Source organism: Temnothorax nylanderi, unplaced genomic scaffold (assembly GCF_030848795.1).
Source record: "Temnothorax nylanderi isolate EJ_2023f unplaced genomic scaffold, tnyl_v1.0 TNYL_tig0062_pilon, whole genome shotgun sequence".
NCBI lineage: Eukaryota > Metazoa > Arthropoda > Insecta > Hymenoptera > Formicidae > Temnothorax > Temnothorax nylanderi.
In genome coordinates this window covers 758408-772547 of record NW_027249124.1, presented here as the reverse complement: position 1 = coordinate 772547, position 14140 = coordinate 758408, and the positions used below count along the sequence as shown (strand labels likewise).

The following is a 14140-nucleotide window of genomic DNA, read 5'->3' as shown; positions in this document are numbered from 1 at the left end:
AGTTAAGTTTTGAATGTTAGTTATTTCTTTTAAATAAATCAAAAAAGGAATGGTAATTAAATATACACGATAATATTATGTCAATCTTGTTATACGGTAAGAACGTCAAAGAATGCCATATCTAAAACTGCATTTTAATAAACGTAACGTTATATTTGTTTCTTTATCTTCTGTCAAGAAACATGTTAATATATACTTTTTTCATACACTATAAATGGAGGGGTTAAAGCCATAGTGGTGTAAGTCACTTTTTTTAACCTATCGAGTTAAGTTCATAGATGCAGTCTACACATGCAGATATGTTGAAAAAAGAAGAAAAAAAAAGTGGTAAAAAAAATTGACTTACACCACTATGGCTTTAACCCCTCCAAATGTAATTGGCACAATAAAGTAAAATACGGCGTAAGACCACTGTTTATAAATAAAAGCATTATAGAGTTTGTTAGCGATCTATTCATTTGCATAAACGCGGAATTTATTACGTCTCTCTCTCGTCTCTTTCTTCTTCTCTCTTCCCCTCTTTCTTCCACTTTTCATATAAATTAATGACATATGTACATAATCTGCCAAATATGAGTTAGAACATAACAGAGATTTCTAAAATGAAGTAATAAAGATATAAAAACGTTTTTCAAACCAACCAACATTATAATTAAGTCAGAAAGTCATTATAACAGTCTCTCATTAACGATATATTCGAATTTATATCGATCAGAAATATAAGCGGTTGCACGATTTACCAGATTTATTTTATTTAAATTATTGATATTACAATAAGATATATATTAATGTTAAAAAAACTTGAAACTTGATTAATTAATTAATTTACAGGTTTTATGAATATTTCACAGAAGTGATCGAGTTAAGTATATGATATTGACCGAAAGAGAATTTACGTAAAATAATCACTGCAAAATTTTGCTTTATTATATATAAGAAAATTGATCTCTATCCTGCAATCTAACATTATAACAGATTTAAAGCCTTTGCCATATATTCGTGAACATTTCATGGCTTGTTCTCTCCTGGCTTTACTACGGATAGCTCCTAGAAACTATCTCTAACGGTTTTCGAAGAAAGACATTAAGTCAATCCATAAATCATCTTTCGATTTCGTAGATTCGAGTGGAACGCGTTAACCCGACTAATTCCTTTCAATGCACGGACATTCGTTTTCGCTCTTATATCTTTTTATCTACACATTACATGATTGATTTTTTTGGTATAAGGAATCACTATAAGTTCGTAATAATATTTCTCTATGTTTTTTTTGTATATTACGTAATGTATTGAAGATTTTTGGTGGATAATATTTATTAATTATAATTATTTAGAAATATTTACTCGCATTGTAATTTGAGTACCGAAAGTATTAATGCGGAGTACAATTAAGTTAAATATTTATTTAAAAAATCAACTTATGCATTGTTATTACTGTTATTTTTTTAAATCTAGGTAATACTGTTTAATGGCAAAGTTATGGACAAAGAAAAATCTAAGAGTCATTTAGCCTTACGTCGTGTCAGCTTAAGAACCTGTGGATGTGCATAATAAAGAAGCATTGTCTCTCACAGTGTGTATCACGCTGTGTCGTGTAACGATACTTTAAAGCCACTTCTTGTGGTTGTAACTTCAGAGAAGGGAACTTCATTTTCATCAATCTTCCTCTGCCTTCTTCACGCTGCTCTTAGATGCTTCTGAGTTTAAAAAATTGCGGTGCGACTTAAAAATGCATTGAGTGTAGATAGCGTCGCGTGAAACGAATTATGAGATAGAGATGATTATATGAAATAGAGATAGTTTCGGTCAATCAAAAGATGATATATTTTGTGTCGATCAAAACTGTTGCTACTTTGTAGTCATTTGTAAAATTAAATAGACTAATTGAAATAAATAAGGCATTACCCTGACAGTAATATAATAGTTGTTCGTATAAATTAATAACTAATGAGTACAATCATTCAAAATAATTAAAAAATGATAGTTATTAATTTTATAATTGAAATATTGTTGTGTTATTTCGATCGCTAATGATAGCTTGCAATTTTTGAGCAACTTTCGAATTTTTAAGTATTTTAATGCAAATTGAAATATATTTCTCCTTGTTTTTTTTTTTAATATTGCTTGTGCCATTATTTTATATAGCTTTCACTATACCAAACTGTAAAAGAAAGGTTAGATGATATTTAAATCCAAGAATTATGCTTTTACGTGTGGAAAAAATGCTCCGATATAATGTTTTATCTATCTCAGGTCTGTGGTATGATAGGGAAAATATGGTCGGATATAATAAAAACGCATTGCCTTCGGCTATACTACGTTATACGGTATAACCGTTGTTTTAGAAAGGTTTCTCGGAGATGTAGGGGTGAGAATAAAACGTCATTTTCATACATCCTCCTTTGTTGAACCCGTATTATGCACGCCTGCATTAAGGCGTTCCGAATGATGCATTCATTATTATAATCGCTTACGTACACACTCATGCTCGCGAGCATTGTAATTGCGCGTAGAAAAAACTGTGCCGTGTAACGTAACGAATAAATGTTTTCACCAAATGCGTACAAGAGCAAGAGAGAATAGAAAGAGCGTTTGCTTCTTCTTCCTTAAGTTTTCCGTGTCTAGATGCAAGATGTATTGCTTAAAAGGGATCGATATTTTCGTAGTCAGTAACTTTCTCGCGGACGGATCCGATGTAATCTCCCCGATATTACACGTGGCCACACGCCCGTTCAAAAATTGAACGGGGCCAGCTTCGACGAGGGTTGCACCTCATAAATTATCAGCGGGGGGTCTGGCGCGAGATCCCCAGTTCGGGCGCATGACTTCGGACGACTGGAGTCGTCTAGAATTTTGAATTATGAGAGCGCGGTGACTCTGCGACTCGGTTGGTGATCGACCCCTCGCCGCCTCTAAGCCTTGACGTTTATATTTGATACCTAAGAAACCGCTGTGTGTGCTTAGTTTCGGTATATCTTAGTCTTAAAGAACAACGTTACAGCGCTTATTATATGGGAGGGATCAAAGAGTCATTTCATATTATATATGATTTGTCCAAATAGTCGGCTCCGCGCTGCGTTAATATCGCTAGTTTCTTTGAGCGGTGTCTCGTTCCCGAAATTGATGAAGTTACGCGGGGATTTCGAGAGAAGATTTAACGCCACTTTGGTAGAAATTTATGGCGTCAGTAAATGTAATAAATTGATTATATGTGCTAGCAGAGTTGACGCTTGATAAACCTGTTGATATTAATTTTGCATAAAACTTGAATGCAAAAAGCAGGTAGAGATGTAAGTCTACACATTTCTGGAGTAAAATGTGAAGGAGAGAAAGAAGAATACAATTATTTATAATTGTATTCTTCTTTCTCTGCAAATTATTAATTGCAAAATTAATTATAAGTATTAGTACAAATATAATTTTTTTTGCACAGTTTTAGCATACAGATAAACGTACCTATGGAATTGACAAGTTTATACGTACATCAGTATCATATCGCTCTACGAACGTATATATTAAAGTTTAGATAAATATATTGAACAGCTAAAAATTTATTCAACCTGCCAGGTATCCCCTTCTCAGAACTTCTAGAACAAATATTGTCGCATCACCGTCATTGATTATTCATCTTTCAAACCTAAAGTCTAAGCCTGCGGGAAGCGTTTACAGCACGGATTTATCCTATTTGATCCGATCAGATCTCAGTTCCTACTTTCGACTCCAGCCCGTTCTAAGATTAATATGTTATATCTATGTATATATAAGCATAAAGCGGCATTGAAGCTCGAAAAAGTGGAGCTAAGCCGGCACAGGGCCATCGCGATACTCTACGTGATCCATTTCTTTCCCTGGGTTACTCTCGCCGGCCCATCATCATCCGACGACTAATTGTTTCTTTCGTCGAGCACACGGACGGGCCACTCGATCACGCGGGATGATCTATAGCGGAGTAAATCTTGTTTAGCGAGATACAGGTGGTCATCCTGTACAGAGGGGGAATAGAGCTTGATGGATGGCCGGGTACCGATCTTGCGGTGCCTCGTGGTTTAGACGCCAAACATACTGATACGTTAACACGGCGGGGCGTACGGTGTAGTTTAACAAAGCTTTGACGGACTCGCTAGCTCCATGCTCGTTTTATGGAGATGCATCGCGGCGCACAGTTGCGAGATCCCGTGCGTTTGACGGTTGATCTTGCCGCTCGTATGCATAAGCGCGAAAGGATTAGTCCGAGTTGCAATATCTCGGAATAGTTAAGAGAAACCGTTGTAAGAATAAAATTGATTGACTCGATATTAACGAGCGTTTACAAGCATCCATTGATGTCCACTAAAAATTTAAAAATTCGCGAGAAAGATGTTTTTCAAATTTTTACTAAAGGAAACTATAAATTCCAAATTTGTTAAAGAATTTTTAAAAGAGTATGCGACATGTTATACATTCTAGTATTTAAGCTCACAGATTTCGTCGAAGATTATTTGGTCAAGAAAATAATTTTAGGATTAGAATTATAAATAGTTTCTAAATTTTTAATTATTATATATCATAATTATAATACATTAGACTGATAATAGAATTCTTTTTTTGATTAATTCTGTTGACGATGTAGAACCATTAAACCTCGAGTCAACAGATTTTTCTCGCTGTCGCACTGTGATTTGTGAGGCACAAAGCAGCCGCGTCTTTTTTCCGCAGCTTTGGATGCATGTGGGTCTTTTTTTTAGATCGCTATAACTGTCCTCTCCTCGTTCGTCTTTGTCGACCGCATTTTTTCCCACGCTTTTATTTTTAAGCTTCGATTTAGCCGGTCAACACTAAACAAATTTGAAAATGTAGTAAATAAATTTCGTTATGTTATATGTTAATATGCTAAATAAAAACGTCCAAAATAACTATTACGTTATTATTAATACATTTAATTTCGTCATAATTATAATTTTGTCTTTTTACAATATATTGTGTTAAATCTATCAATTTTATAACAATTGTAACAGATCTTAATTTGTTACTAATGCAAAGAAAATAGATAATATACACGTATTTTTCTATAGCAAATACAATGTTATATGTACGAACAATATAAAAAAGTGATACATAAAATTTGCAACATTTGTATATTATAATGTAAGATACAGATATTATATAAGATGCAGCTGCCTTGAGCCTCTGTAAAATCTTTCATGCGTAGGTGTGTTTTGTGTAGTCAGTAAAGAGACGTAGATCATTGGATAATGATGGGATGTTCCGTCCCGTTCCATTTGCTTGTAATCCCATCCTCCCTGGCACAACAGTCATCATGTCGTCATGGTACGGATCACTTAGGGATCATTATAGCTTTATGGCGCTTCCGTATGGCTAGCCGCCGTTCGCGTGCAAGTGAATATTGCTCGAACGCTCTATGAATTCGACGACAGCTCGTTTTTTTTTTAATTGCAATTCGTCACAATAAAAAAGGAAGTGCACGCTGTTTGATTGGTCTTCAGGTTAATGAAACCGACGCGCGACATATTTGCAGGAAAATCACCGAGAAGCGGGAGAGCGACGTGGAGAAATGTACGCGAAAAAGAAGAATAAAGTCGAGCGGGAAGGAAAAAGCCGCGATAAAGTTAATGAATCGCACGAAGAAAGCGGGCTACTTATTAAAACATACGGCGGCAGCCGTGAGGAGGGGAGAGAGGTCGATTTACTCGAGTGAAAAAGCTGCCGGCCCGCCGCGCCGCGCTCGCCGCCGAGCAATTTCCCGTCGCACGGCGCGGCGCGGCGCGGCGCGAGCGGGAGCGATGATTAATTCTCTCCCGGCGCGATCCCGCGAAGAAACCCGCAACACACCCGGCCAGCGTCGCACGGTCCGCAGGTTTCCGCGAAGTCGAATTAATCCAGATGCGACGCGATATCCTTGGGCCTGCACGCGTTACATCCGCAGTCGCCGGGTACTCATCGCGTGTAACGGCACACCGCGGATGTATATCGCGGATATTGTGTTACTGTATTTCATTACACGGGTGGACCGGACGCGGTACGCCGGTTTGCGGCTTATCCTGGCGCGGGTAAACCGGTAACCGGTACGTGCGCCTTTCCCTCTCCCTCTCCCTCTCTCTCTCTCTCTCTGTTCCTATTACGATGCGCCCACATTGCAGCATAGCATTCTCTCCTTCACGAGGGATAGCCGACTTCCGGTCGTTCCATTCAGGAGTATCATCTTACGCGCTCTTCCTGATTCAAACTCTCCCTGGGCACGTCATAATCAAAGGCTTACAGCTCGCTCACTTCTGCACACCCTGATGTAAGTCAGAAGACCCTTTGCTTAGCGCGACCACCCTTGGTGCTATATAATTGCTATAGGGCTATACGGGATACCACGTGTGGGATAATTTTGGGTTACAGTTACCAGTTTCCAGTTTAAAGGCTTAAAGGTAATATGTAATTGTATGATTGGTTGAAATGCGAATCAATGGCGAGAAAAATTCATATATAAGGGATTTGGGAAGATATCTCAATATAGTTACTTCTATCGGAATATATGTCGTAGATAAATATAATAAAAATATTACAATAATATGTAATAAAATCAAGTTTATAAATACCATTTTAATCCATATTGAGAAATGAAATTTTATATTGGAGGTAATTACGCATGAAATGTTTAATATCTATCTCGTAGCGGAGAATACAGTTACTCGTCCGTTGTAATAAACCATATCCTTATTGAATATCCCCATTATCCTGATTCTCAATTCACAGCCGAATACCATTTGCAATCTCATTGTTAGATATTAAACTATTCAGTGGGATATTCACGTATAATAGCATCTAAATTGGCAGAAGTTTAATGGCTGAACATATTCCACGATTTGTGATAATAATCGTTGCAAAACATATGTTACTATAAATGTATTATACATTAGATATATGTCACATATTCATATGAATATCTAAGCCATTACAACGCCTTTGTTCCATATTATTTTATTCCTAAAGTCCAAATTAATATTATAATATGTTATAGTTTTGGGAGGTTCGCTTAACATACCAAGAGTGCAAAATAACGTTTTGATAATCGTTCCAATCGTTAAAGTGTTATGCCGTGTCTGGCTAAGTTTCTGGCAGTGGCGCAAAGAGAAACTAATTATATAACGTGATAACGAGATAATGTGGAACCGACCGTGGAGCCTCCGTACTTGAGCGCTTATAAAGAGAATAGGATTATATATAGAAACGGAGAGAAGAGGTACTGAAAGACACGGTCCGTGTTCTACCCGCCAGTTTCCATTATTATACCGGCGATTTGCATGTTACGCTTTTTTACAGAATCCAACTGCCACTCGCCATTATGCAATTAACTTAGGAGCATGTGTGTGATATCATCTAATTGTAAGAGGCAGGCACACTGGGACGACATAAGACAGTGGCTACTCACTATCACTCATCTACCATTTTTCATCGCTTTATCTCGCTCTCGTGCGGAATGCGTAAATTAACGTTAAAGAAAGAGCATTCTGTGTCATTACACGTGGCAATTGCGGGGGACTCCGCAAATAGCGTCAGACAGTAAACGTAATAAATCTCTTTTAACTCCGGTACATTAAATTTAAACAAAATATGAAAATACTTACTTTGTCGTGTAATAACGTTTCGTGTTATGATTTCTTGTACGCAAATCATCAAAGACTATTAATTAAAGTTGGAAAATTATGTGGCTTTCCATCGATCACGCAACAACCACGTGTACATGTGTCGAGTAGGCTTCTGGTCAATTATACACCCAATTATTTCGAGGCAGCACTCCGGTTAATTACATATGGAACGTTGATTTTAGGCCGCGCGTGCGGTAAACTTATACGAGATTAATTGAATTTAATTTAGCGCCCGAGGGGCGATCGATCGCACACGCGAAAAGTTAGAATTTATTGTATGGCTGTTTTATTAACATCCGGATGACCGGATGATTGAATTTTAATCCCCAGAATATTTTTGGATTTCGCAATAACGAGAGAGGGAGCTGATTTATAAAAGTAGAAAGAGGAAATATACGTGGAATCTCTGGCGCTATTATTCCTCTACGGTATCTTTGTCCAATTATATTTCCAATTATTTTGAAAACGCATCCGGCTTACATCGTACTCGGCGCGTAACGTAGGCGCAATTTAATCATATTTCATTTTCAAACTAAAACGGAGACGGGAAAACCCCGTTTGATTTTACGGTCGTTACTTTTAAAGTATCCCTTTACGTGAGCGGGTTTTTATAAATGTTGCAGGGTACGCGGTTTTATAAATATTTCCTAAACCTGTATATTTTGTTCCATTCAAGTTATACATTATATATATTTATATATAATGATAGCAATAAATTGTATAAGTAATTAATAAAAAATATTATATATAACGGTATTGCTGTAATGCTTTTAATTAATTATTATATTTATTGTTTCCGATAACTTTTATGTTTCCATGTTATCTACTAGTAAAAAAGGTATATTAATATCAATAAAGTTTTTAAAATATTTTTTATTATTTATGATCAATGTTTGGTTATAATCCTCCAATAACGATTAATTCATGAGAAAAAAAATGAAATGGCTCTTTGATATAAAATTTTTGATATTTAGTTTACTATTGAGAAAAATCCGAAACGAATTAAAACGTTTGGCAATTATTAAAGCTTTTATATCAAAGCTATTAGTAGAAAAATATTGATAGAAAAATTTACATATTTGTGAGTGTATATATAAACTTTTATTAATTCTCTCCTTTCTGAAGTAACAAATTTTACATTTTTAAGCACTGAAAGTATTTAATATGTAAGTATTTATTCCAGATTACAGAGACTACATCTCCTTTCTCCTCTCTGCTTCCTGCATTGGAATTATATGTGTCCTTTTTGTTTTCATTTCGGCGCATTTAACTTGTAGGAGTATCATTTAATTTCGAACGCTGGAGGGATTATTTTGCCATAAAATATAGAAGTTGTACTCTAATGAAAATTTCAATAGTTCCTTAATGAGTTCCGCGCCCTTGATAATTAATTCCTCAAACTTATATTTCTGCAACTGAGTTAATTTCATCCACGCAAATTAGGAATTTAATCAAATCTCGGCAGTCATTTCGGCCGTGAGCCTATGGCCACGCACAAAAATGGCAATTAAATCTGGCATGCCGTTATTAAATTCCACAAATCATCTGCGGAGCCTTGAATTTTGCGTGAAAAAAAAATGGTCAAATTGATTATGATTTAATTCCGACGCGATATTGCAAGAATTGTTTAGCCAATTGTTTTCTTATCGCGGTCCATTATATGTATAAATATATCCAGTATATATTTCGAAACTTGTTCAATTTACTTTACCCAATTGTTGGAATCAGCTAAAAGTTTCTATTACTGTGAGATAAATGCAATTAGCACGATTAAGATTAATATTCCCGATGTTTTCCAACTATCAATCATGAGGGTAGAAAAAAGAAAGTAGAAAAAAGATTGCAGAAGTATTCTTCGTTGCGCCTACGATGATTATTCAAAAACAATTGTTGAATTTCAAGAATAATCAAATATCGTTTCTTCGCGTCAAGATAGCAAGTTCCAACTGCTTTTACAGGTGCAATTAGTTTAGGAGTTGGTAATGTGGGGCTCGTAGTACTCGCGCCGAATAATAACGTTGCATTTCAGCAGACTGCGGTGGGAAATGAGAATTAGAAATTGCTCCTTATCAGAGTCACTGCATGGCACACGAATCGAAAACGTACATAGATAAGAATATTATCGTTTAGTCTTACTAGCTTCTAGATACTTCTGAAAGCGACGCTATAAATTAATCTATTATTACAAATATAATGAATTATTGCTAATTAATTTTTAAAAACGTAAAGTTTTATTTCTTCGTTTTATTGGAACTGAAAAATTAATTAAAACCCAAAAATTTTAGGTAATAAACATATATAATTAAATACGAATTTGTTATTGAATTTAGGTTATTAAATTAACCTCGGATAACTGACACAGGCCGATCGTCAACGATTCTTTACCGCAGACAAGCGCGATATAACATACTCCAATAATTATTGCCGCGCACAGCCGACAACGGCCCATACCAAATCCCGCACGGCACCTCTCTTTTATTGCCGTTTGCCGAGGAGAAGCAAGGAAGAATTTGTGTTCCACAGGTCGGCGAGGGCGGCACCATTTCTATTCATCGCGGAAAATAAAGCCGGTCTCGATCGCGAGTTCCCGATAACCATGAATATTTTATCCGCATAATATTTCTGGCACCCATCGGCGCGCGCTTTTTTCGTCACGCTCTTCATCGGTCCTCCTCTTCCGCCGTTCTGACGAGACGACGGAGGCAATAACGAGCGTCGGTGCCCGTGTGTAAACGCGTCGGCGTGCAAATCGCGGATTTTCCCACACCCGCATTTCGCGGCATTCACGGCATGCTTCTTCTTCTTTTTCTTCTTAAATTAGTGCCATCAGTCTCTTGTCAGAGACAATACAGCCATAATTTACGGCATTCAAATTCAAATAAAGCGGTTTCTCAGCAACATGAGTGGTGGGGATAGAGTGGGGATCATAGGCTGACTACGCACACCGAGCGCGCACCGTGTCACCCTACCCCCACTCTATCCCCTCTACTCATGTTTTCGCGGCACGATACACGTATATCGTCATTATCGTCGGACTCTGCGCGGCGATTCAGATTACGGAAAACTGTGATTATATCGAGTGTTTATTTAATACATGTGCTTCGCGGAATTTATACGGATACATCGATATCGAGAGGTACATTACATTCGATAATATTGACTTTAGATTACATTCTTTCGGTCGATCGGTCTCGCTTTTCGCAACCGTCAACTTGACTGGCGTCGCGTCGCGTGGTTTCAGAATTAATGAAGTTGCCATCGATCGTTTTCGGAACGCGGATAAAAGATACGAACGGACCCTAAATTGAGAGTAACGCCGCGACGTGTTTTTCGACGAATTAGCGATCAAAGTCTCCATTAATGTATGTTTCACCTCGTATTTAAATCGTGTTTTGATATTTGGCAATATTGGGTGATCGTGGGGGATAGACACGAATGTAAATAATGTAATGTTCATAAATCGATGATTTAATTGCTGCAATTATAACCAAAACCGCCTGACAATCGCAGTAAAGCAGCGATCGTATTATTTTCGGTTGGCAATGTTAGCATGTGAGAGCGAGCGTGGCGTAGCAGATAGCGCACTGGTCTGCTAAACCAAAGATCTGCAGGTTCGGATCTAGTCCTGGTACTCCTGGTAGAACCAAAATAAATAAATTGTATCGCTTGTCTCTCCTCCTCGACGGAATGGCAGCCCGTCAGGAGTATCCCTTGCCTCGAAACCTCCTCTTCGGATTCGGCATTAAACTGCCATGTAAGTCCCATGTGCTTGTGTACAACCTGTGTGCGCACCACAAGCACATGACTTCGGGGGAGGCCTAGGTCCGACTCGGACTGTTGCGCCATTGAAAAAAAGAAAAAAAAGTGTTAGCATATTTCGTGGCTATTTCTCTTTGACTTTAAACTTTAAAGTCAAAGAGAAATAGCCACGAAATATGCTTTTTTTTTTCTTTTCAATGGCGCAACAGTCCGAGTCGGACCTAGAGGCCTCCCCCAATTGTGCCCGGGCCCTAATCCATACATTTATTTCTCTTACGTGTCTTAGGCTGCGGTCCACTTGACGCTACAAATGCTTCGAAGCATTCCTCTTCTCTTTTCTTTCAATGAAGAAAGAAGGAGAAGAAGAACGCCCCAAAGCATTTGTAGCGTCAAGTGGACCGCAGCTTTATATTGCAATACGTAAAAGTAATCTTGACATTATATTCGTTGTTCAAAGTGCGAAAAGTACAGGTGTGGGAGCAGCAGGTGTGTAGCGTCCTCGCGACGCGACGCGACGGTTGCTCCTGGAGAGTGAAGTTGGCCGCGTGATTTACCGCGAATTCTCTCCGCCATGTTAGCGTCTACCTGCGGGCGGGCTGCGGGACGTCAAGCGTCACGGGCATCGAGCGGATCGTATAGTTTCGTTTGTAGCTTCTCCGCCGTAATTCTTCCGTCGAGATTAATACCGGAATTCGGGAGTGTCGTGCAAAGTGTCGATATTTTCGCGCGTGAACGTTGCCGCGTCGTGAGTGAGTGCGTCGACGGAGATGCGACAACGGAGGAGGATCGAGGAGAGGAGGAGGGGGCCTGGGAGGGATCGGGCGACCGGCGCGCCGCGGCGGAGCGACCATGGGGTGAGTAATTGTTTCTCGTTTATTATTTTGCTGTCCTGTGACGGATTCTGCAACTTTCTCAAGCGCGACTTGATTCGCCCACATTACATGATATACTTATTATTCGTACAATACCGTTCGAGGTTAATTCCGGCGCAATTTCGCCGGAGTTCGATCTCCGGCATATGCGAGAAGGAATGTTACGTCCCGAACGTCGCGTCTCTCTTATTCACATGGTCATAATATTACTTGTACAATTTTTCACGAGTTAATTATGCGAACGAGTTAATACGGAAATATTGCAGCCGCGATTGTTTTTCTTGTATTAGCATTTTTAAATCAATGTTAAAATAACGTTTTAAAAGTTTAACGAGCGCGATAATTATTTACTTTAAGTATTGATTACCTTGGGTATTGCTCTAATGTAAAAATATTTATATGTTACAGATCAACGCAGGGTTACATCTCCGCTGTTGCTCGTCGGTCGGTGAGTTATTATTTTATTTTTAATGTCAAGGCAATGGATTTGTAAAAATTATATTACAAACGTAAATAAAATGTATGTATATAAGATACGAGATATTATGAAAGAATCACGAACAGTCTTTTTCTAACGATTATTAGACGTTATATCAAAATTTTTATTTAAAATGATAATTAATGTAGCGATAAAGTGTCTGTATTATTTAATCTCATCCGAATATATTAATTATTTTTACAGTTATTGCAGAAAAAATTAAAACATTAAAGATTAGCAATAGAAAAATATTACAAATAACTTAATATATTATAATCTATTGCCTTGAAATGGACAGGCTCGGAAATGGATAGACTAGAGCCTAGAAAACATTTTTATAATTTATGTTCCTCTGCCGACTTTTTATTACACAATGTTACGCGCGCTCAGTGATAGTGATACCTGAATGGGGCGGCGGTCTCATTCTGATATCATGATTCACGCAAACTGGAAAAGGGCGGCACGATCTCGCGGATCCGCGCGCAACGGGCTTTCGTACGGATCGTCGCGTGGATTAACAGGCTTCACGGATCGCCGCGGAATGGACCGAGCATAGAGAGTCAGGATACTGTTATGATGCGTGTAACGGGTAATGTTGCGTGCCGAAAGTAATGTTGTTCGCGAAACGCTGTTAATAGATGCGTCGCGCTGTCCCCGTATGTCGTACTACGATTTTATTGCGCGAGTGCGATGTCACGCTCTCTGCGTCGCTCGATAGTTGACGCGCGGAGTATTCCGCGTTACGATCTGTCAAATATATCTATATATATAACTGTCACCGCGGTAAGCATTAATCAGGACAATCGAAAGACAACGATATTTATCTAAATTAAATATACATGCAATGCGACGAGCAATAATATTGTCTTTCTAAAGAGCAAATACGATGGAAATAAGAAATTAATTAATTAGCTAATCACGAGAAGAGGTACAAGTAGAGCGAGAAGCAACAGGGAAATTATTATTATTAAAAAGTATGCCGAGCAAACTCGAAAAGAAGTTAACAAAATGTCAAGATACCTACAGGCTAAAGACTCCTTTCTCGCGGTCGGAGGGTGGATATCGTGTTGGAAATTTAAATTTCCCCACGTACGGCAGCTTCGCGCAAAGCTCGAGTGGCTCGCTTAATAAAATTTTCCTACGTGCAGAAGTTCCTCGCGCGTGCGTCTCTCTCTCTCTCTCTCTCTCTCTCTGTTCGCGTGTGCACGTTCCAAGAGCATAAGACGTGAAATCCGTGTCCCGTTTGCTGCTATACGCGCCGCCGTATGATTAGAAGGGGGAGAGCACACGTTCAACGCAATGGATCGCAAATTCTGTGTGCATTCGTGGTTAGCGGCGCGCAACGCCGGAACGATCGATCGCGGGAGATATGCACGCTCGGATGCTGCGCTTTTGCG

At 38.4% G+C, this 14140-nt stretch overlaps 1 protein-coding gene and 1 long non-coding RNA gene across 2 annotated transcripts in view; one reads left to right on the top strand and one right to left on the bottom strand.

Annotated features, from left to right (window-relative positions):
* Positions 1 to 14140, bottom strand: part of LOC139773481 (uncharacterized) — a 30469-nt gene that overhangs the window by 84 nt on the left and 16245 nt on the right. The window lies entirely within an intron of this gene.
* LOC139773479 (zwei Ig domain protein zig-8) overlaps positions 12006 to 14140 on the top strand; it is a 113284-nt gene continuing 111149 nt past the window's right edge. The window contains exons 1-2 of the mRNA XM_071707937.1: positions 12006 to 12247; positions 12674 to 12713. Of these exons, the coding sequence (XP_071564038.1) occupies positions 12161 to 12247; positions 12674 to 12713 (127 nt within the window). The 5' untranslated portion in view covers positions 12006 to 12160. The remainder of the gene's footprint in view (positions 12248 to 12673; positions 12714 to 14140) is intronic.